At 36.5% G+C, this 25514-nt stretch overlaps 1 protein-coding gene across 6 annotated transcripts in view; it reads left to right on the top strand.

Moving 5' to 3' along the window:
- Nucleotides 1–25514, top strand: part of UGGT2 (UDP-glucose glycoprotein glucosyltransferase 2) — a 188006-nt gene that overhangs the window by 108141 nt on the left and 54351 nt on the right. For 4 of the 6 annotated variants that reach the window (XM_026003635.2, XM_072760865.1, XM_072760869.1 and 1 more), the window contains 7 exons: nucleotides 5889–6053; nucleotides 6407–6530; nucleotides 6626–6724; nucleotides 9288–9382; nucleotides 13748–13954; nucleotides 17812–17943; nucleotides 23514–23638. In XM_026003635.2, coding sequence (XP_025859420.1) covers nucleotides 5889–6053; nucleotides 6407–6530; nucleotides 6626–6724; nucleotides 9288–9382; nucleotides 13748–13954; nucleotides 17812–17943; nucleotides 23514–23638 — 947 coding nt within the window. The remainder of the gene's footprint in view (nucleotides 1–5888; nucleotides 6054–6406; nucleotides 6531–6625; nucleotides 6725–9287; nucleotides 9383–13747; nucleotides 13955–17811; nucleotides 17944–23513; nucleotides 23639–25514) is intronic. The other 2 variants (XM_072760866.1, XM_072760864.1) reach the window with 1 other exon arrangement.

The following is a 25514-nucleotide window of genomic DNA, read 5'->3' as shown; positions in this document are numbered from 1 at the left end:
AATGTCTTATGATACCTGGTTTTCTTTCACATGTGAGTATAAAACCCTAAAGAGCTAGTTACAAATACATGTTTCTTTTGAACTGGTGAGCCTCACTCAGGGAGCTGAGCTTTCTCAATTAAAGCAGATTCTTCAAATGAGAATGTTTTATTTTGCTCTTAGAAGGAGTACATGTGGCAGATGAGAGGGTGGAGAGGGTTCAGGTGTAAGAGGTGAGGGCATAGGATGTGTGCTGGAACAGGATGTGGTGTGGCCTAGGTGTGAAGGATGGGCACTTTAATCTGTCTGGTCTCCATCCCCTTTCTCTGCCTGCTCTCATCCCAGCTCGCCTCTGTGATTTAGTTTCAGCAGAGAAGAAGCAGGACAGTTTGACTTTTCAGCATTGAGAGGGGGTCCTGGAGATGCAGCTGCCTGGGCTGGTGCCTGCTCTTTGCTCTCATCCTCCTGTCCAGGTACCAAGTGTCTCCAGGGTTGCTGAAAAATGTTGACATTCTGTTCTGTCTCCACAGAGGCAACTTCCCTTTTTACTTTGCTTACCTGCTTTTTATCTTCTCCTGTTTTTCTTTACCTTGTGGGCTCATATTTTCTATTGTTATATTTTCAACTTGAGTGAAATGTGTGAAGCAAGAAGAGATGAGCATGTGTGTGAATGAATCTACCATATTTATTTATAAGATTGTATTTCAGATGGAGAGAGAAAGCAGAAGTGGTGGGGAGAGGCAGAGGGAGAAGCAGACTCCCCGCTGAGCAGAGAGTCCGAGGTGGGGCTCAATCCTAGGACCCTCCGATCATGACCTGAGCCAAAGACAGATGCTTAACCCACTGAGCCACACAGGAGCCCAAATCTACCATATTTAACCAGAAACCCACTTTTACTCTTAAAAAGTTAAGTAGTGAAATGAACATTTTTGTGGTGTTACTATTTTAAAGTGTCTGCAGTCCTTGTCTCCTGAAGTCACGAATGTTAAGGACTTTTGTAAAGATTAGGACACAGTGCGTTCCTCAGAAGCATTAAGTTCTATTTTTTTAGTGTGCGAGTCCACACTTCCATTAGAGCTCCCATTTTCCTGCTGCCTTCCCTGCTGCTGTCTTGGGGCAGTGGTCTGCACCTTCAGGCTCTTCTTTGCCCATTTTCCCCAAATCTGTCTGCTCTCTAATGGAAGCCAGACTCTGTGTTAACTTGAAGGCCCTTCAGGTGTGCTTGGTCTCCCTCCACACCCCTCGCAAATGTTCTTGTAGGCATTCCTCAGTCCCCCAAAAGGCTTTCCACCTTCCTCTTGGTGCCTAGATCATTCTGACTCCTGCATCACAATGAAAATAAAGAGTTTAGGCCTTTATTCCCTAAACTCACATTTCTTTAATTTTCTCTCTCCATTCAAACTTTATCAGTCCTTTCAAGAGAGATTTATTTATTGAATACTTACCAAATTCTAAGCACAAATAGGCAAAGTAATAGAGCACAAGGAAGATCTCTAGGAAATTTTTAGTAAAATAAAATGAAAATGTAGTAGAACAGAGAGACAACGAAAGAAAGGAAAATAAGAATAGATGGTAAATAAGTAGAGACTCAATCCAGAAGACTCAGAAAGAACAGCAAAAATAAAGGAAAGGACAGCATCAGAGAAATAACACAAAGAAATCCCTGAGATTGTTGGACAGGAGTTCACTAGAAGGGGTCCACCAGATAGGCAGCCCGGAAGATGAGGAAGGAGTGCTGGGCGGATGGACAGAAGAACTGGTCTCTGAATAGAGGATGGTAAGCTGAGGCCCAAAGTAGGAGGAAGAGTTGGATCCAAGAAGACAAAGCAACAGATTAACCTCCTCGAGAAAGATTTTGGAAGAACTGTGTTTCTCTTCTCACAATGAAGAACTGTGAGAAATTGGCGTTGCCGCTGTCCAGATAACAAGCATGTGTTGTGTTTGTGTTATGGAGGGAAGTTGGAGGATTAGTCCAGAATGAGCTGGAGTGGAGAAGGAGGAGCTTCACCGCACAGTGAACAATATTTAATTTGAACTCAGTAAAAAATCTGAAACAATTTCAGATTTTTGGCAACAGTAAAAAAATCTGAAAGATACTAAGCAGTGAAGAGATAGCAACCTGCCTTATTTTCAAAGAGCATCTCCATTATTTTGAAGTGATTGTTGGAGGGTTAAAGTTTATGAGGTTGCCTGTAGCTCAGAAGAGAGGACCAAGAGGAACTGCCCTAAATCCCTTAGAAATGACGAGAAAGACCATAAAATAAAAGAGTTTGCGGGTATCATGTCTGTGCTGCTTGTGTCCCCAGATGCTGCTGGAAGTTCACTTTGGATCCTGTCTCTGCCACCAAATGTGTTCAGTAACAAAAACTCAACCGAGTAAAATTTAAAGATCTAACTGGCTTTTTTAAAGCATCCCATCTAGCAAATAAAGGGACACTTGGAGGAGTTACAGGCGGAAGGCTTTCATAGAAAGGTGGTGGGGAGTGGGGTGGGGAACAGGAACGTTATTAACAAAAGAAAAGGATTGTTTGGGGCCAGGTGGCTTTTTCCCTTGGGGGGCGGAGGGTGGGATGGGTCAGGGAGGCTAGGTTCTTATCCCGCAGATCACCTCACCTTTCTTTGGGGGACGGGAAGGGCTCCGTGGCAGACTCTGCTGCTGGACTGATGGAAGAATTCCTCACTGATGGGTTCAGGCTGCATTTCTGAGGAAGACCAAAACTGCAATTACATTAGGTAGTAAGCTTCTGTTTGGGAACTCACTCCTACAGGGCTAAAATTATAAAATTCAGTGTCATTGGCTTATTTGTGTTAATTAAAGCTTTTGGAATGGACAGATTGCCTAATTAGAAATCACAGAGTAAATCAGAAGAGAGCCTGTATTTCTATCAGAGACTCAAGTATCAAGCTACCTGGGGGGCTTGCCCATAAGCATCTTAAAAGAATCTAAAACCAAGCCCATCATCTTCCTTGGTACCCTAAATGTTTTTTTCTTCTTTATGCTCTATCCTAGAGGGTAGCTTCATCATTCACCCTGGCGCCAGATGCTAGAAGCCTGATGGTCATCCTGTCCTCCTGCTTCTCTCCCACCATCCCAGCCAGTACCTCATTCTGCCAGCTGAATGTTTCAGAAACTGACTCATTCTCATTCTCCCTTTGCCTGTTACCTCTCATTTCTATTCGGCTCTTGCTTTTCTCTCCCACACTATTGTAGTCCCTGACCAACATTCCCAGGGCACAGTCTCCCATGCCCTTTTTTCTCACTGTTGCCATTGCACTGTAGTCTTTTTTAAAATAAGCAAAATCTGGGGATCCCTAGGTGGCGCAGCGGTTTAGCGCCTGCCTTTGGCCCAGGGCGCGATCCTGGAGACGCGGGATCAAATCCCACGTCGGGCTCTTGGTGCATGGAGCCTGCTTCTCCCTCTGTCTGTGTCTCTGCCTCTCTCTCTCTCTCTCTCTTTGTGACTATCATAAATAAATAAAAATTATTAAAAAATAAAAAAATAAAATAAGCAAAATCTGATAATATTATTTATTCTCTTCCCATATGGAACTGACCATGCTCTCCTTGGTAGCCCTGGATGCTACATTCACAACATTTTTAGTGTAGCCATCTCTTCTCTGATAAAGTATAACTTCCCTTGGGCTAGAATTTACATTTTATTTATATGCATTTGTAAGCCCAGTATACAGCAAGTGCCCAATAAATGCAGAGATAATGTAGTGATTAAGAGTTCAGACTCTTGGGATGCCTGAGTGGCTCAGTGGCTGTGTCTGCCTTTGGCTCAGGGCATGATCCCGGAGTCTTGGGATCGAGTCCCACATTGGGCTCCCCACGGGAGCCTGCTTCTCTCTCTGTCTGTGTCTCTACCTCTCTCTCAGCAGTTCTAATGAATAAATAAAATCTTAACAAAAAAAAAAAAATTCGGACTTTAGAGAAAGCTCTAAATACAGATTTGGTTTCTAAAGTGCAGTAGCAACACAAAGAAATCTTGGCAGGGATGCAGAGAAAAGGGAACCTTCTTACACTGTCGGTAGGAATGTGAAATGATGCGGCCACTCTGGAGACCAGTATAGAGGTTCCTCAAAAAATTAAAAATAGAACTACCCTATGACCCAGCAATTACACTACTAGGTATTTACCCAAAATATCAATTCGAAGGTATACATGCACCTCAATGTTTATAGTTATCAACAATAACCAAATTATGGAAAGAGCCCAAATGTCCATTAACTGGAGATGTGGTATGTATACACACAGTGGAATATTACTCAGCCATAAAAAAGAATGAAATAAGTCAGAGAAGGACAAATACTATATGATTTCACTCACATGTGGAATTTAAGAAACAAAACAGATGAACATAGGGGTAGAAAAGAGGCAGACCAGGAAACAGACTCTCAACTAAACAGAACAAACTGAGGGTTGCTAGAGAGAGGTGGATGGCAGATGGGTTCAATAGGCAATGGTGATTAAGAAGGCCACTTGTGATGAGCACTGGGTATTATATGTAAGTAATGAATCACTAAATTCTACCCTTGAAATTAATATTACAGTTACCTATTAACTAGCTAGAATTTATTTTTTTAAAGATTTATTTATTTACTTATTTATGATAGACATATATAGAGAGAGGGATAGAGGCAGAGACACAGGAGGAGGGAGAAGCAGGCTCCATGCCGGGAGCCCGACATGGGACTCGATCCTGGGACTCCAGGATTGCGCCCTGGGCCAAAGACAGGCGCTAATCTGCTGAGCCACCCAGGGATCCCCAACTGGCTAGAATTTAAATAAAAGCTTGAAAAATAAATAAATAAATGCAGTAGCTGGGTGGCACCTGAGATGACTTCATCTCCATATGTCGTCATCTGTGAAATGGATGTAACAGTCATACTTAGTTTCACAGAGTAATTGTGAGAATGTTGGCAGTAATAATTACGATAATACATAGTTTTGAATAGCAAATGAATTGTTTAGTAACACTTTCTCACTCACAAGATAAAACCCAGATGTTGAGCACTTTCAGGTTCTGGCCTGTGCCCCTGTATCTGGCCACTCCCACATATGTAACTCTGCCCACTGTAGGCACAGAAGATTACTCGCAATTGCCTAATCATGCTGTATTCTCTCTTCCCTTCCATTCCTTCTTATGCTGTCTTGCTTCACATGGAATATCTTTTTCCACTTTATCTTCTTGGCAAATGTTTACTCATCCCTCAAGACTTTCTGTGCTACTTCCTCCCAGAGCTTTCTCTGACTCCTTCCTCTCCTTACTCACGCTTGGTTAGACTCTTCTCCCTGGCTCCCATAGAATTGTGTGCATGCTCCCATTTTGTGTGTGTCTGTGAACCCCTTGAGGGCAGACTTTCAACTCTGTATTCACAGCGTCTAGCCTAATGGTGTTGGCATGGATTCATGTAGATGTTTATTAAATAAATGAATGCAGGGATGAATGACTCTTTGATACAGACAAATAAATGGTGTTTTTTTAAAAAACATGTTATGCTCTCTACAAGGGCCAGCAAATCCTGCCTACCCACTGTCTGTCTTTACAAACACAGTTTTCTTGGGACATAGCCACGTTCATGCATCCGTGTGTTGTATTTCACTGATGTTGTGTATCACAACATCAGAGCTGTGTGCGTAGTTGAGACAGAGATGGATGGCCTGTGAAGCCTGAAATGTGTACTAGCTGGCCCTTTACAGAAAAAGCTTCCTAATTCTTGCTTTATGCAGGTAAAGTACTGTCCTTTAAGAATGTTTGCAGAGGACAAATGAAATTAGCAAAATCACATTTTTTTCTATGGCCTATAAAAATATGGCAGTGTCTGTCCCTTATTTTTCATATGCATTTCTTTTCCAGATAGCCATATTTAGTTTAACTCTCTGGCATTTTTGAACTATTAAATAGGAAGGAGCGAGCTTTTATAAGATGACTGGCCTAGGTCCTTTGCCCCAAGCTCTTTATAATGGAGAACCCTTTAAGCTTGAACAGCTGAATACTGAAGAGCTGGAAACAACTGTTCTTCACAGAATGATGGATGCAACCATAAATTTACAAAGGGAGGTTTTCATGGTAGGTAAGCATTTATGAGAAAATACGTGATAAATGATATTTATAAATGATTTTTTGTATTAAAACATCTTTTCATGACGAAAGTTTCCATCCTGATCACTTAGTCATGAATTTAAAAGTAGTAATTATTTAAGCTTACCTGTGCATAATTACATCAAAAAATTGCTTAATTGGAAAGAAAATTCAAATTTTTACAGCAAATGTATTGTGAAATTTATTGTATGAATCCTAATTACCTAAATTATTTATTTATTTACTTCATTGACGTAATCTTTAAGAGTGTTCTATGCATAACTTTAAAATATATGCATATAAATTGCCTATATTACCTGAGTAATATTTTTTGTTGTTAGGGCACATTAAATGACCGAACAAGTGCGATTGATTTCCTTATGGAAAAGAACAATGTTGTACCCCGTGTAAATCCTTTGATTTTGAACACAGAGTGGCAGCCCCTTAATTTAATATCCACATCAGGTAAAATAATCCTTCCATATACTTCCTACAAATGCTTATTGAGTTGTGAATGTTTTATTAATTGTTTATTTAACATTTAATATGAAAATTTTCAGTAACTGCTGATGTTGAAGATTTCTCTACGTTCTTTTTCTTGGATTCACAAGATAAGAGTGCTATAATAGCAAAGAACATGTACTATTTAACCCAAGAAGGTAATACACATATTTTACTTTCCTGAATTTATTCCTAAAGTAGCAAAATTTGTAATTTTAGTAAGGTGGTTGCTTAATGAATTTGTATGTTGCTATTTGACTAGAGGTTTGTTTTTCAAGAGAGTTTGTAGTCTGTTATGATGTAAGTGTTGTGCCAAGACACTGCCTTTGACTCTACTGAATCATATATACCCAGGGGTTCACTGTGTTTTTTTTTTACCTTTCTCAAAGACAGCTATTTCATTTTTCACCTTTTTAAGAAAGCAGGGATGCCCGGGTAGCTCAGCAGTTTAGCGCCTGCCTTCAGCCCAGGGTGTGATCCTGGAATCCCGGGATTGAGTCCCGCGTCGGGCTCCCTGCATGGAAGCTGCTTCTCCCTCTCCCTGTGTCTCTGCCTCTCTCTCTATGTCTCTCATAAATAAATAAAATAAAATCTTAAAGAAAAAAAGGCAGTAAAACCCTTTCAGGACTGTGAAAATGGATACCTTACCCTGCATGAATAAGAGTATAATTTCCAGATCAGAAGAGAGTAGTTCTACAGTCTAATTAAACAATATCTGGATTTTTTCCTTACTTTGGGAATTATAACAAAGGAGGGGAGACTGATACAGGAACATACTTGGAAATGTGGATTTAGCCTGGACAGGGGAATCTCAGTGGGGCCACACATTTGTTAGAATATAGTGACCTATTCATACAGACAAAGAGTTTGGTTGGTTTTGTTTCATTTTATTTTGTTTGACCATCTTTGCTCTAGAGAGAAAAATGAGAGCAGATACATGGAAGGTGAAAGAAGAAAGTTTTTTATCTTGGTGTATAAAGCAGTAATCTAACAATGAGAGTAATCTAAAGATAGAATGAACTATATAGTAAATGGTATATTTTTACATATGAGAGTTTTAAGCAGAAGCCACCCAACCAAGTTTTAGAATGCTGTGGAGTCAAGTTTGGACCAGATAGCCTCAGAATTACTTTCTAACAGATTCTTGATTCTATTATATTCTTTTTTTTTTAATTTTATTATATTCATAAAGTGATCTATCTCCAGGAAATCTAACAAATAATAAAATACAATACAGTTCTGTATTATGGCAGAGTAAGTTCCTGACTATGTTAAGAGAAAAGGAAACAAAGAAACAGGGAATAAAAAATAGGAGAAATCTATTTATCACTCTATTTCTGGAGTATATTTTGAAAATTGCCTCTGGACATCAGAATACGTTAGCCTATAATTAATGACCTTTGGTTAAATCTCTAACGATTTAAAAGAATACTAAGAAACACCTAATTTCCTCTTTCTTACAATTATGTAAATATGTGAAGAAATAATGGAGTTGTGAGAAATTTACTTAGCACGTTTGAAGTCTTTCTCAATTTACCGTGATGGTAAAAGTGCTGACGTTAAGAAGGCATTAGAATTCTTTACCTTTCTTCTTTGAAGGAATGTGTCCCTACTGCCTTACTCTTAAGTTGTTTCAGTGTGGACTCAATGTTAGCCTTCTTTTTGTTACAGTTTTTGTGTAGTTAGTTATTACTGAGTATGGTAGTAACTATAGCCTCACATCTGTTTAGGAATAAGTTTTTGGTATAGCAGATTTTTTGCAGTTGTTTTAAGTAGGTCATGTGATCTGAGGGACTAATGTTTATATAGGTTTTAATGATGGCTAGACAAGTATTATTTCAGGTGTTACATGCTGAGCCTAGATGAAATTAAACCCATTTAAATATGACTTCAGAATGAAAAATTGTTTCTCTTTGTGGCTTCCAAATTTTCAACTTTTTCGGAAAAATGAATTATATTGATGTTGATGGCACAAGACGGTATAGATTAGACCAAGATAGTAATAGCAGAGATTGGGACACCTGGGTGGCTCAGTGGTTGAGCGTCTGCCTTCAGCTCAGGGCATGATCCCTGGATCCAGGATCAAGTCCCACATCGGGTTCCTTGCAGGGAGCCTACTTTTCCCTCTGCCTGTGTCTCTGCCTATCTCTCTCTATTTTATTATAAAATAAATTTTTATAAATTTATTATTAAGATTCTAAGTCTATTATAAATAATAGATTTTTATGATAAATCTTAATTTTTAAGAAAACAAATAATAGCCAGACATTTTGAAGTAAATGGATTGTAAGTTAATAAAATATTGCTGTTTTCAATATTTATTAATAACCTTATTGTATCTAGTTTTACATATATGTGGGGTATAAGTATCAATTTAAAAAATGTTGCTGTAGCTGGAAGACAGTTTTTTGTCAACACTGAAAACATAAGCATAATAAAATTTTTGTCTACTAATGAAAGTATTCCACAGATACGTCGTCCCTTAGGGATTATTCTTTCTTTTTGGTATCTGAGTTTATATAAACTTATAGAATACTCTTCTAGTATTTTTATATGCATGTCAGTATATGTGTGTGTATAATCTTTAGCAATATTTGCTTATTTTCAAAAAATTCACTTTAATATTTTAATATGTTTTAATGTATGTTAACTGGAAATGTGCCTTGCTTTTAGTTTGGTTTTAAAAAGAGATAGTCTGACTAAACTCTTTGAAACTTTCAGAAGATGATGTAATTTCTTCAGTTACTCTCTGGATTATTGCTGATTTTGACCAACCATCTGGACGAAAATTACTGTTTAATGCATTAAAATACATGGTGAGTATTTAGATATTCTTAATACAAAATTTTAACTTGTTAATTTTGAGGAAGCCAAATAAAATCATTAAATCTTTATTCTCCTCCATGTTAACATTTTAAGTACATCAAGTTGTTGCTGAGGAAACTAAGACAGGAACTCCCCCTCAAAATCCATATGTTACATCTGATCAACAGTGTGATGGTATTTAGAGGTGGGACCTTTAGGAGGTCATGTGGTCATGAGGTGGAGCCCTCATGAATGGGATTAGTGCCCTTGTAAGAAGAGATCAGAGAGCCTTGCTCACTGTCTTTCCATCATGTGTGGATACAAGGACAAATCAGTAGTCTGACACCCAGAAGAGTGTCCTCACCAGAACCTGACCATGCTGACACCCTGATCTCAGGTTTCCAAGCTCTAGGACTGTGGGAAATAAATTTCAGTTCAGTTGTCGCAGCCCTGTGCATGGTTACTTTGTTGTAGCAGCTAGATCCGACTAATACCTAATGATTATATATAGGCTGCTAAAAGAGTGAATGGCTCTAGACGGTACTATTACATCGATGACCCCAGATCTGCTTTTTACCAACAGCAGTTTGTAATAGCAGTGTTTCATCACATTATCAGACAGCACTTTATTTCTCTGATTATTTAAGAAAAAACAAATTTATCTCACTGAAGAGTATTTTAAGCCTTAAATGAACCTTAATTTTTTTGTTATTAGAGAATTACAAACCAATAGACTTCAATAGGATACATTTCTATATTTATTTAAAAATACTCTTCTAGGGGAACCTGGGTGGCACAGTTGTTTAAGTGCCTGACTCTTGAACTCTAGATTTCAGCTCAGGTCATAATTTCATGAGATTGACTTTCACATTGGGCTCCACACTGGGCTTGGAGCCTCCTTAAGATTCTCTCTCTCCCTCTCCCCAGCCGCCCTCCATTTGCTGTCATTATCCCTAAAAGCCAACAGAAAAACCCAAAAAACTCTTTTATAACTCTGTATTTCTAAGCACAAAAATCTGTCTAGATTAAAAACACATAAGAAACATCAAAGTATTTTATGGAATTGTTTTGTATTAGCTAAGTATAAATTTATTGCTGATCACAAATTACCCCATAACTTAACGGTTTAAAACAATAAACATTTATTTTTCACAGTGTCTAGGGTTTAATAATTCAGGAGTGACTTGGCTGAGTGATTGTGGCTTTCGGGTTTCTCATTAGGATGCAGCCAGGATTTGGGCTACAGTCATTCGAAGGCATGACTGGAGCTGGAGCATCAGCTTCTAAGAGGCTTTGTTGCATGACTGCTAACAGGAGGCCTCAGTTTTTCACAGGCTGTTCAGACAATACTTCATTCTGTTGCCACATAGACCTCTTTTTAGCATTGCTAAGTGTCCTTCTAACGTGACAGCTGACTTTCCCCAGAGTGCTAAACTAAAGAGACAGGTACAACAATGTCTTCTATGATCCGGCCTCAGAAGTGACACATTGTGCTTCCACAGTACCTGTTTCTTACAGATTGCTGCTATTTGGTTATGAGGAGGAACTCTATAAAAACATGAGTACAAAGAAGTGGGGATCATTGGGGGCCCTCTTGGAGGTGCTCTACCACACCAAGAATAGTTAATATATTAGGAACAAAACATAACATCAACCAGGAGAATTTTCATGTCATATTAGATAATCTGAGAACACATTCTGGCTTCTATCAGTGGCCTGCAGACCAGCACATTGCAAAAAAGGGTGTTAGGGATCTATGGAGTATGTGACCTCTGCCTTCTCATTCTTCTCAAGAATTTCTGGTAGCATGTTCTTTGCAAGACTGACAGGTTGCCTTTTCCCAGTAGTTACAATGTATATGGCTCTCCCTTGATGCACATATTGGTATGTTTAATGGTGTCCCACATTTCTCTGAGGATCTGTTCATTTTTGTTCATTCATTTTACATCCTATTTTTCAGATTAACATTCTCTGGATTTATCTTTTTTTTAAGATTATTTATTTATTTATTAGAGACAGAGAGACAGAGACAGAGAGAGAGACAGGCAGAGGGAGAAGCAGGCTCATGCAGGGAACCTGATGCAGGACTCGATCCTGGGTCTCCAGGATCATGCCCTGGGCTGAAGGTGGCGCTAAACCGCTAAGCCACCGGGGCTGCCCTGGATTTATCTTTAAACTCAGCAATTATTCTTCTTCCTTTTGCCAACTCAAATCTATTGAACCGTCTAAGTGAATTTTTCATTTCAGTTTTATTGTACTTCTCAACTCCAGAATTTTCATTTCTTTCTTTTTTACAATTTCTCTGTTATTGTTATCACTGTAATAAGTTATTACCATACTTTTCTTTAATTCTTTAAACATGGTTCCCTTTAGTTCTTTGAACACATATATACATTAAGTCCATCGTCTAAGGCCCCTCAGAGATAGTTTCTAATGCTTGGTGTTTTTCCTTTTCATGAATCATACTCCCCTGTTTTAGTGCATGTTTCATAATTGTTTATTGAAAACCAAACATTTTATATAATACATAACACATTTGGATGTCGGTATCACTTCATCCCCAGGGTTACCTGTTGTTTGTTTGATCATTTGTTTACTGATGCGACTGAACTAACTCTATAGTCTGTTTCCCTCTCGTTGTTTATCTCTGATGTTCCTGCTCAGACTTGTTTACTTGTTTTTATCTTTTATCTTGGTTTCCTAGAAACTGCCTCTGAATCAGCAAAAGCCAATTATCACCCAGAGTTTGTGCTTACACCCCCATAAGCAGTTAGATGTTCACCCTTTACTGTTGCATGTGTATTTGACTTAGAGGCTACTTTCCCAGTTCAGAGGCTTTATGATTTAGCCCAACATTTACCCATGGAATAGTATCTTGGAATTTCCCTTTCTCATTACTCCTGAGAAGATTCAGCCTTTGGCATGAAGTCTTCCAGACGACCTAGAATGAGTTTAATATTATTTTTAAACCTGACTTCCTTGGGTTTGCCTAGTCAGAGTAGTTTTCTATTCAGCAGTATTTATTGAGGGGGAATGCCTTCAAGCATGCCCCATGCCCCATTCTCATTTTCCTAAGTGGGGCCAGCATAGAATATACACAGTTTTACTGACCCTGAGGATGAGTGTGACCCAGGACAGCTCTTCCATCTATCTCTCTATCTGATTCTGTTAGACCTCTGGCTACTCTATCATTTTCCCTAACATTTTCTTGCCTGGAGGACCATGTGGAAACAGGTTCCAGATGGGATTTCATCCATAGGTCGTAATTTGCTAACTCCTGATCTAATTCGTTAATTTAATTACCTGTGGTATCAGTTCTTATTTTTATTCTTGCCAGTATTCTATTTGGAGCCTCTCTCATTTTCATTCCATTTAACTTCTGCCTTTATCTTACTAGGGCCTCTCCTTATAGCTCTCTGGGTCTGTTTATTGGAGACTGTATTTTCTTTTCAAAGCTACACAAAGTTCAAAAGACTGATATAATGAACACTTATATACCTAACACCTGTATTCTATAATTGTTAACATTTTGCCATATTTGTTTTACTAATTTTCTGTTTCCAGGGGAAGGGAAGTAATAGTCTGGATCATTTTAAAGTAAGTTGTAGAAATCAGCATACATCATCCCTTAATATTTCACCATGCACTTTCCAAAAATTAGGATGTTCTTCTACATAATTGCAATACCACTATCACATTGTTAGTACTAAGTCTGAAGACTTAGGGAATTAAATTGTTCCCACAGAGATGTTTTGTCTTTTTTCAAACCAGGATCCAAGCATGTTTCCCACAATGCATTTCATTGTGACATTTCATTAGTTTGTCTTATGGTACAACAGTCACATTCACATTTTGGTGACTTTTTAAAGAGACCAAGCTGGTTGCTTTGTAGAAAAATCTCACATTCTGAATTTCACTGATTTTTTTTCTTGTATATTTTTAACTTGTTCCTTAGCCCTTATATTTCCTCTGTACTGGAAGTTATCTCTGAAGCTTAATTAGATTCAGCTTCAGCATGTTCTAGCAAGACGACTTCATGGCTGATGCTGTATTCTTCTTGCTCTGTTTTTTGAATGCCAAACAGTGGAACGGATAAAATAGAGTATATTCATACTGTGGAATTCTGTAAAGTCCTAAAATATAAAGTCACTACAGCTACACAAAACAGTGTTGATAAATCACACAACCAGTATGTTGAGTGGAAACAGAGAGATGCTGTGTGGTAAAGCATCCACAGAGAAAGATGCAGTGTGGTAAAATGTCCACAGTGAAAGATGCTGTGTGGTAAAGTGAACAAACTTGATTGAAAAAAAAAGTTCAGCTGTACAAAGATGTGTGAAATATTGATCTTTTTCACCTATAAATGTGTTTTGCAGAAAACAAGCATTCATAGCCGTTTGGGGGTTATTTATAATCCTACATTGAAAATAAATGAAGAGAACACAGTTATTTCTAGAGGAATTTTGGCAGCTTTTCTTACACAGAAAAACAGCTTTTTGAGAAACTTTCTCAGGAAACTGGCAGAGGAAGAAACTGCTACAGCTATTTACTCTGGAGAAAAAATTAAAACATTCCTTACTGAGGTCAGTAGCTATTTGTTTGGAATAATAAGTATCTGTTGCATATTTAGAAAGTATTAGCTGGTGTTACTATGTTACTGAAAAACATCAATAATAAACATTCCTTCAAACAGGAAAAGGTAAATAAATTAAATGATATGACTTTGCATCAAGACATTTAGCAGACCAGATATTCTACTATGACTTTGTGATCCTTGAAGTTGAAGGCATTCTAGTTTACTATGTGTACTTAAATGAAGAAGGGGAGCTAACGGATTATGTATATAATACTTAGGTATTTTTTTTAAGATTTTATTTATTTATTCATGAGAGACACACAGAGAGAGACAGGCAGAGACATAGGCAGAGAGAGAAGCAGGCTCCATGCAGGGAGCCTGATGTGGGACTTGATCCTGGGACTCCAGGACCACGCCCTGGGCCAAAGGCAGATGCTTAACCATTGAGCCATCCAGGGATTCCCAATACTTAGGTATTTCCCTGAAGGGGTTCAGTATGAGGAAAATTTTAAAGATGGAAGATGATCCTCAAGAAGGAAGATTCATTAATCCCTTGAAAAATACTTATTGTCTTCCAGACAGTGGAGATATACTTTCAACCAAGGTAGATATATTGAGTCCCTGCTTTTGTAGAGCTTACATGGTAGTAGGAAAGACAGACAAACTTAATGGTACTGGAAAAATATAAAGAAAAAAGAGGGTAGATAGTTTGAGGGATGCTCTTTTAGCTGGGTTGGTCAGGGCTGACATCTACATTTAAGCAGAAGTTTGAAATGAGAAATCAAGCCATGGAAAATCTGTGAGAAGAATGTACCAGATTCAGGAACACAGTAAGTCTAAAGGACTGCCACAGAGACTGGCTTTCTAGGTTTGAGATATAGGCAGAAGATCATTATGAGCAAAATAGAGACAATGATGTGGAGAGTACAAGGAGATGAGGTCAGAAAAAGAGCCCAGATATTTCAAGCACCTATAGGCCACGGTAAGGAACTGAAGTCTTTCCTGAGTATAATGGGAAACGATTGAGCAATCTTGAAGAAGTGAATAATCTTTAAAAAAATGACTCTGGATGATACCATGTGAAGATTTGGTAGTAAACAGAAGAATGGAAATATGATGAATAATTAGAATGCTATTGCAATAATCCAGGCAAGAAATACTGGTGTTGGACTAGATAGTGGTGGTAAAGATAGTGAAGTGGTTGGCACATAATATTTGTTACAACTCTAGTCAACAGGATTAGGTGATCAATTGTATATGACATTGAAGGTAGTAATATCCTTACATTTTAGCTTAAGGAGCCAGAATTGATAGTGGTGCCTTTTTTTGAGATGGGGAAGTCTAGATGAAGAGATTTGGACACATACAGGATCAAGAGTTAAGTCTATACATATTAACTTACAGATTCCTGTTGACATTCAAGTGGACACGTTGGGTTGACAGTTGAATTTATGACTATAGAAATCAATTCAGAGTTGAGGTATTTTTAGAGTTAGACACTTTAAGAGTTAGCAACATTATATATCATTTAAAGCCAAGAAACTGGATGAGATACTTCAGAAGTGAGTTGGGTGAGAGAAGAGAGGCTGAAAACAGCCCTGGAACATTCCAACATATAGGAGTATACAAGAAAATGATGATCCAGTGAAGGAGGCAGATGGAGCAGCCAACAGGTTAGGAAGATAACCAGGAGAGTGTGGTATGCTGAAAGTCACTTGGAGAAAGTCTTTCAAGGAAAGGATGATCAACTATGCAGATGTTCCTGAAATTAGGCTTCATAATTGACCATTTACTTGTGAAGGTGATCACTGGTGACTTTGATGAGAATTATTTCAGTGGAGTAGTAGGTATAAAAAAGTAAATTAGATTGAAAAGAGAATGGGAAATCAGGAACTAGAGATAATACAGATAGCTCTTATAAGAAACTTTATTTTATTGCAAACAGAGAAATATTTTGTACATAGAACATAACTTGAGGTCAAGAATTTCTAGGTTGGGGAGATACCACTTTTTTGTATGCTAATGGACACAGTCCATCCAAACAGTGAGAAACGGTGATAGGGGAGCAGAGTAGGAGCAAAGTTCTTGAGTAGATAAAAGGTGCCAGGATCCCATGGACAAGTGTTAACTGTTGGTCTTAAAGAACTGTTCATCCACTTTAACCAGAAAGAAGCCAGAATGTTTGGGCATGGTTACAGAAGAGTAGATTTATTTGGTGGTAGCAGAATGAAGTACTTCTAATTATTTTCATTTTCAGGAGAAATTCCAGTTATTTGCCAAGTATAGAGTGAGAGTAGGTATTATTAGAGGTTTGAAGAAAGAAGAGAAAATGCCACATACTTTTCTCTTAATTCTGAGAATGAGCAAGTGAATTAAATACATTAGCATGAGAAGGTTTCTGAGGGCCCACCTGAGGCTAATGACCCTAAACTGAATGTGAGATCAGTATTAGTTGCATGTTTTTCTCTAGCCCTATTAAGAGTTTGGCTCTGGTTGCAGAGGAGGCAGAGCTGCATTAAACAGAGTTGGGGATTTGCCAGGTTAATATGAATTCAGGGAAGTATTCAAGGAATCTAAGCATGGAAGGTTTTAGTTGTAGTATAGGACTTTGAGGTCTAACTCAGGGAAAAATTATGGGAGGTATGATGGACAATAAGTGGTAGAGGCAGAGGACTGAAGGGGTTGAGTATTGGTTGGTCTAATGACACTAGGTTGCATGAGCTGGAAATTCAGGAGCTTGTGGTCAGAGATGGGGTGATTAAGACGGGGATTTTGGAAGTAAACAGGATCTAAGGCTACACTGTCCAATACTGTATCCACTAGCTAATTGTGGCTCTTTTATTTTTTATTTATTTATTTTTAAATATTTTTTTTATTTATTCATGAGAGAGGCGGAGACACAGGCAGAGGGAGGAGCAGGCTCCATGCAGGGAGCCCAATGTGGGACTCGATCCTGGGACTCCAGGATCATGCCCTGGGCCAAAGGCAGGCGCTAAACTGCTGAGCCACCCAGGGATCCCCCGTGGCTCTTTTAAATTTAAATTTAAATTAAGTTAAAATTTAAGTTCTGCACCCCAATTGTACTAGCCACATGTCACGTGCTCAATAACCATCCGTGGCTGTGGCTACCATATTGGACAGTGTGGTGGAATATTTCTGCCATTGTGGGAATACCCAAGAACCTCTTAGAAATTCAAAAATTAAGGCCCCACCCTGGATCTTCCAAAGTAGAAACTACATTTTAACAAGGCACCCAGGTGATTGCATGTTAAAGTTTGATAAGTACTGATCTGGAGAATATATCTTAGTGTAAAGATGTGACTAACCTGTTCATGGTTTATTTTCTGTGAATGTCCATATATTTTTTTTTTACTCTTGCTGAGGATTATTCTTAAATTTCAGAAATAAAATGCATTATCACTAAATTGGTTTTGTGAGATTGGTATAATGTGGTGTAAAATAGGGTGTTTATATTTTGGACAGTTTTTTTTTTGTTTTTTGTTTTTTTTTTTGCCGAGTATACCAAATGGGGGTACTGAGTTCAGAATTTAATAAACATTTTGTTTCATTCCTTTAACATTAAATTTTACTTATGTTGATGCCACCTAGCATATTACTAATCAATAATCTACCTGAAAATTTCAAATAATGACATACAATATCTACTTGTAACAAGATTTACAAATATTGTAATTGACTTGGCAAAGAAATCTTTTTTGTGTTTCAGAAGAAAATAGTACCTTTTAAAATCATAATTTAGAATAATTTCAAATTTTGTATTAATATATTAAAGCAATCTTTGTTAAGAAAATGATTTAACATATTTTCTCTTACTGATTTCATCCTTCTTAATTTATGTTTTAGGGGATGGATAAAAATGCTTTTGAGAAAAAATACAATACTGTTGGAGTGAATATTTTCCGAACTCATCAGCTGTTCTGTCAAGATGTACTTAAATTGCGTCCTGGAGAAATAGGTATTGTCAGCAATGGGAAAGTAAGTAGAAAAAGCAATGGCTCACTTTTCTCACTGACCTTATGATCTAGGGGGTCTCAGATTTTTTTCTATCACAACACACTTGATGCAGCACTTCTGAGGCTCCTATACTGAACATACCAACTGGTCTCATCATAAATAAAAGGGTAAAAGGGTACACTACTTGTTATTCCACCCCATCCCTCCAAGATGAAAATCAATGTGGTGGGTAAAAATGTTCTTATAGGGATAGCTTTTATTTTGCTGTAATACAAGTATTAGAACAAACAACTTAGTATCTGCTGCAACCTTTATGACTTGAGAACCACTGTTGGAGTAGGTATGGAAAGTACATTGTGACATCTTTTACTTCTTGTAGCTTTTCTCTACAGTTGATTGTGTTAACTCCCAAAAGTATTGAACTGTTATTTTTGAGGTATAAAGTAATACTTGTTAATGTAATCATTAAAATCTATAAGAAAAATCACTCTTACTCCTACCTCCTAATAAAATGTATTATAGCTTATTGTTTTACCTCTTTTTTTTTTTAATTTTTTATTTATTTATGATAGTCATACAGAGAGAAAGAGAAAGAGGCAGAGACACAGGCAGAGGGAGAAGCAGGCTCCATGCACCGGGAGCCTGATGTGGGATTCGATCCTGGGTCTCCAGGATCGTGCCCTGGGCCAAAGGCAGGCGCCAAACCTCTGCGCCACCCAGGGATCCCTTATTGTTTTACCTCTTAACCCTTTTTTCTACTCTATATAGCCATATCTGGTTTGTAAAAATACATAATTGTAATCCTATTATATATATGTATGCATAAAATTTTATATCATACTTTTTTCTCTTAGTATATCAGAAACATTTTTCTGATTAATTAGAGAATCTTTATAGACCTACAAAATTCATGATGATATTTATTACTATTTTTTGAATGTGAGAATCTGGTTTTATTCTCAGGAATTATTTAGATTTTAAAAAATAGAATCTAGTGGTTAGATTCATCAAGAATTCAACTAATGCAATGTGTTTGACATATCTTTGCTTGAACTACCAAATTATATATCCCTAAATTGTCTTTCAAGTGTCTTGTAATACACTCTTAATGTTTTCTTTGTTTTCTACATTTTTTTAAAAAGATTTTATTTATTTGAGAGAGAGCACAAGCAGAGAGACAGGGAGAAGCAGACTCCCCACTGAGTAGGGAGCTGAGCACAGAGCTCCATTCCAGGACCCCAATATCATGACCTGAGTCCAAGGCAGATGCTTAACTAAGTCACCCAGGTGCCCCTGTTTTCCACATTTTTATGAGGTCCCTTAATGAATGATTATTCCCATCTCATTTTCCCTTAAAATTATGCTTATTCTTTCTTTCTTCAAGTGTAAATCCTAGGAATTGGAGAATAATAGTAAGGGACTCATATTTGCAAGCCTTCACAGATCAAATATATCTGCTTCTATGTAGTTTCCAGGCTAATTGCATTAGGTACTAAAGGTTCATCTTTGTGCAATGCTATTTTACAAATTGGTGACAACAGTTGTGTATTATTATAGTAATAGATGAAGTATTTGTGAATTTGATAGTGAGGTATGTGGAAGCCCAGAAATTACATTGCTTTTTCTTTTTGATAGTTGCTTTGGGAGGACATGTAGCTTTTTAGAACAGGTTTACAGTATATAAGTATTTTTGAATCTGCCTGGAATTTTAAAGGATAAAGAGGAAAAAATTACACCTGCTGTATCTAGTTACCTTGCCTTTTGGTTATACATTATGGAAAAACTCCTTCATGTTTTCTTTGTCCTTGCTTAATGTAATTCATATGTTATCAGTATTAGTGATAACAAATGTAGTTAGTTACATTTATCTTATTTTTCCTAGAATAATAGTTTTCTTCATTTTCCTTGAAATTTATGAAAATAATCAGATCTTTAGGGCACTTGAGTGGCTCAGTCAATTAAGTCTCCAACTCTTGATTTCAGCTCAGGTCATGATCTCAGGGTCATGAGATCGAGCCCCACATCAGGTTCTGCACTCGGCACAGGGGGTCTGCTTGAGATTCTTTTTCTCTCCTTCTCCATTTGCCTTTCCCTCCTTCATATTCTCTTTCTTTCTCTCTCTCTAAAATAAAATCTTTTAAAAAACCCAAAACGTCTCTCTCTCTCTCTCTCTGTGACTATCATAAATAAATAAAAAATTAAAAAAAAAATTTTTTTAATTTAAAAAAGAAAATTTAAAAATTAAAAAAAAAAAACCCAAAACGCTCCAGATTCTAATATTGCATCAACTATGAATCAAACATTCTTCTAGGTTCTGAGAGTATAGTAGTGAAAAAACATGTTTTCATGAAGTTTGTATTTTGCTGGGCAGCTACAGACAACAAGTAGCATCCTTATTGATAAAGTGTCATTTGGATAGAACCAGAGGAGGTGAAAGAGCAAGCCATGTAGAATATCTGGAAGAAGAATGTTCTAGATAAAGGGCACAGTAAGGACAAATGTCCCAAGGTGAGATGATTGCTGTGTGTTCTAGGAATAGCAGGTACAAAGAGATTATTCAGAAGAGAAGCACAGAAAACAGCTGCCTACAAGATATTATAGGGTTTTATAGACCGTTTAAGGACTCCTACTTTATGCTGAATGAGTTGTGAGGCTCATAGTTCTGGGCAGAGGACTGACATGATCTGACTTATGTTTTATTTGGATCTCTAAATGGCTGTTTTATTCAGAATAAACTATAGGGGGTCAAGAAGCCAGTTGGGAGCTATTTCAGTAGTCCTGGTGAAAGCTAATGGTGGCTTGGACCAGAATGGCTCTAGTGGAGGTAGTGAGGAGTGGTAGGGATTATATTCTGGAGGAAGAGTGACCAGGAGTTGCTGACAGACTTGATGTGGAATGTTAGAGAACTATGTAACTGGCAGAGTAGAGTTGCCATGTATTAAGGCAAGGAAGTCTGCTGACAGAGTGGGGTTGTTCAGGAAGAATGGAAGGGGAAAAATAATTCAGTTCTGGACATAGGAGAAGTTCATTGGTCAGTTCTGGATCTCCACCTGTGCTTATTGGGTTGGCAGTTGAACATATGAGTTGAATTCAGGGGAGAGGCTGGGGCTGGAGATGGATATTAAGTTGAATTATGTTGACTTTTGTGTTGATTCATAGAAATTTATTATTTTATTTTTTTGTGGAACTATGATTCGAATAGAAAAGTATAATATGTCTGAAAAGAAGTACTGTGGTTCATGAGCTGTAATATAATACTTAGCTTATTACTCTGTCTCAGTGTAATGCTAGAAAGCACAATAATGACAGCAATTGTAGCAGTTACAACTCTGAGCCAGATAGTTTAATGGTTGAAATCTAACATTTTAGAATCAGTTTTCATTCTGAACCTGTCCAATGTTTGTTAGAATTGGAACATACTCAAAGTCAAATTGTTTAATGCAGTGATCAAAACTAGGATGTGGTGATCATCTTACACTTTCTTACTCTATGCTCAAGAATTAAAAATTTATGTATTTTTAGTATTAAATAAAACACTAACACTGCTACTATAATTATAATAAATTTACTATTATTAACCTACAGGTTTGCAAATTAGTGAAACACAAGGAGTAGCAGAGAGTAGAGAAACAAACAAGGTTTCTTCTTAGCCAAACAAATCTGGATTCAAATTCCATGTCCACCATTGATTGTATGACCTCTGTGAGACTTGGTTTGAAAATGTCATTTGAATAGTGGGAATGGTGATGGTCTATTTTACAGTCATCAGAGCTTAAATATAGTTTATATTAAAAGGCATAAAACAGCCCCAGACAGTAAATTTTCAGTAAATATTAATTCCTATTTTTTTCTTTAACTATTTGAAGGCTATCATGAGAAATAGTGGGTACATTTGTAGACTCTATTTGCGTTACACTTAACGAGAGTCAGTAAAGAATCAGGCCAGTTGCTGAGATTTCCATGAGAGTAGAGGTTTTTTGCTCAGCATATGGATGAATACTCTGGCAGAGTTTTCTGAAATATTAATGAGCTTTCAAAGGAGGTAATGCATTTCTATTACAACAGTTATTCTATATAACTGAAAAATCACATTTCCAAAATGTAAAGATGGTTGGTTGGATAAGCACCAGATAGGTTTTTTTTATGTTTTTACAAGATTTTCAAGTTCAATATTCCTTTTTCCTCACTTGGACATTCCATGATTTTTATACTATTTAAGTTACCTTACTCCACAAATATTATATTCAATTTTAAGTAGAAGAATTAAGATACCAAAGAATCAAGCTTCTCCTAGCTTTTTTATACTACTTACATAGGTGAAATACAGCCAGTTCTCTAGTGAATTTAATCAATGAAGAATAGCCAATCTAATTAACCCCTTAAAATAAATTGAGGTCATATTTCCTTTTTCTTAGTTATACCAAAATGCTTCAGTCACTAGAGGTGGTATAGATAAAATCCAGCTCTTTTCCAGGCTTCTCCTAGTCATAGTCCATAAAATACAACATTGAAAGTGCTTTCAAAGGTATCTTAAAAGTGTTACCAAATCTTAAAGCAATGAAATGTTTATATGTGTACTTTTAGTTTTATAGTGCCCACTTTTTGCATTTTTAAGAGCCTGTGTTTAAAGCAAAACGTGGTAGTTGTTTCGCTGGAATACAAATATCACCTGTGATATGGACAAATGAGAAGAGATTCAAGAACTTCATTAATTTTTAGAAAATATTAATTACAGAAGCAGATGAAGAGGAAGTAAGAAAGTCTGCTACAATAATTTTTTTCTGGTCTTTTTCCAAGAAAAAAAAAACACTCTGGATGATATACCTTCTAGTTGTTTGTCATTAAGTGTAATTATTTAGTACATAAGACTATGTCAGGCTCACCTTCTACATCAAGTCTTGGGTTCATAAAATTCTGATGACAGCATGTACTCGTTGCCTCGGGGAATGCTAATGGTAGTAGAGTTGGTGGTCATTACGATGGAATAGCCATCCTATGAAATTAGATATGTGGCAATTTGACATCTTGCCCCTCTTGAGTTACTGGTATAAAACTTACCTGCATGACCTTGCTGTACTCCAAACCATTTATACAGCATCAGTTCAATTGAAGATGGATTGGTACATTACAGTAGTTATGTGATTTGTGTTCTGTTTTTTCTCTTTTATACCTTATTTACTAATTCATATCGACATAGTGTAGACTGCAATTTATAGGTGAATAAAAAAGCAAATTGAAAATAAAAGATTTATAAAGTATAGACACTTGGTTTCATCATTTACCTTAGGATAAAAAGCCTTTGGTTATTGGAAGCATTATGTTTCAAAATAAAACTTTCAAATGGAAGCAGTTTACTACTTTTTAATTCTGTCCGTTTGATTTTGATGTTAATGCAAATGTTATTTGTGATATCAAAGTGAGAAACATTTTTCTCTTCTTTGTTTTCCAGTAGATTTAGTAAATGGTGAGATTGATAGCTACATCTGTTTAATCTGTAAGCGATTTTTGCTTAAATTTCTATTTGATGAGAAAATGTCCCAAACTGGTATCTTCTAGAAGGTATACAATAATAAAACTACTTTCATTTTAAGTTCCTAGGACCTTTAGATGAAAATTTCTACACAGAAGATTTTTACTTCTTGGAAAAAATAACATTTACTAATTTAGTAGAGGAAATTAAAGACATTGTTGAAAATATGGAAATTAGCTCAAAGAAGTAAGTATTTAAAATCATAAGAGCAATTCATTTTGGGGGATGGTGCTTTTTTTTATTTTTCTTTTTAAGATTAGAAAATGTTTCTTTTTTATTTTAGAAAATGTTTCAAATATGTATGTAAGATATAAAAGATATATAGAAAAAGAAAAAAAAGATATATAGAGAATATTTAAATAACAAAAGGCATCCATATACTCACCGCCATACTGTAGATGTTAATAGTTTGTTTTATTTGCCTTGGATCTTACTGTCCTCTTTATTTCTTGCCCACCTAGCCAGTCTCCATTCTCCCTGAGAGGTAACCATTTTCTGAAATATTGTGTGCATGACTTCATATTTGTGTTTATGCTTTTGCTTCTCATGTGAATATCCATGATTGGTGTTGATTGCACTGAATGCCTAACTTGTATAGAGAAATGCTATTTACTGTAGACTCCTTTGCAACTTCTGGGGCTTTATCTGTGTTCCTATATGTAGAACTAGTTTCTTCATTTTAATTCCTTTTTAGTGTTTCATTTTATGAATATACTGTAACTCACTTGTACAATCCATTACTGAGGTACAGTTGACTTGGCTTCAGTTTTTTACTATTAGAGAAAGCTGCAATGAACCAGCTTTAAATGTCTCCATGTGCAGTGTGAGTTCCTTTAGAACACAGGAGTGTACACTTGGGTTGTAGGGTATGCATGTCCTCTGCTTTACCAGCTGCTGTTAAATTCTGTCCTTTAAAATAGCTACAACAGTTAACACTCCAGCAGAAATGTGCAAGTTCTGTTTCCCCAAGTTCTTACCAATACTTGGTGTTATCCGACTTGTTAATTTTTTTCTCTCTGGTGGATGTGAAATTGTATCTTTTTTTAATTTGAATTTCTTTGACTTTTAGTAAAGTTGAGTATCTTTTTATATAATTATTTTCATTCATGTTTACTCTTCTGTAAAATACCTGTTTACGTCTTTGCTTAGTTACCTGTTAGGTTATTTTCTTCTTTTAAAAATGTATAAACCAGTTTCTGTGATTCTGTATACTAATCTTTATGACTTATATGCACCTTACATATTATAGCTTGTGACATGGCCATTTACTTTTTTATTGTAATTTTTTTTACCAGATACATAGACATTTTTAATTTCAATGTCAAAATATCAGAATTTTTCCTTCATAGCTTATCTGTGGTCCGCATGTGTGTGTGTGTGTGTGTGTGTGTGTGTGTGTGTGTGTTTGTAGGATGTTTAAGAATTTTCTCTAGCCTGAGTTCATAAAGATATTCTCCTTTATTCTAAAAGTTTTACACTTTTATTTTTTTACTGGTTTATATCTTTGATTCTTCTTGGATCTTTACGCTGTTTCGCTGGTATGCTATCCTGTGCCAGTTCCACACTCCAGTTACCACAGCTTTATAATAAATTTTGATACTGGATAGCAAAAATTCTCTCTTCTGCCTTTTCTTCAAAATTGTGTTGACTGTTTTTGGCTATTTGTTTTTCTTGTATAAATATGATTAGGACCAGCGTAACAAGTTCCATAAAAAACATTCCTGGAATTTTTATGGGAATTTCTTTGAATTTATAGATTAGTTTAAGGAAAATTGCCAAATTTATATAATATTAAATTACCCATCTATTAAATATATACATATATTGTTTATAGTTATGTAAATATATAATGTATAATATACAGCATAATATAAAATAACAGGTATATAACTGATGTATATGGTCTATAATTGTGATATATGATTTATATGTAAACATATATATATGAGACTATATAGGTAGATAGGTAGACACATTAATTAGTGTTCCTTTTGGGTTGCCTTCAGTGAAGCTTCTATTTTTTCCCCCATGAGGTGTTACACATCTATTTTTGGATTTATTC

This window comes from Vulpes vulpes, chromosome 6 (genome assembly GCF_048418805.1).
Source record: "Vulpes vulpes isolate BD-2025 chromosome 6, VulVul3, whole genome shotgun sequence".
Classification (NCBI taxonomy): Eukaryota; Metazoa; Chordata; class Mammalia; order Carnivora; family Canidae; genus Vulpes; species Vulpes vulpes.
Note: the sequence above shows the minus strand (reverse complement) of the source record. Positions and strands in the feature narration are given on the sequence as shown.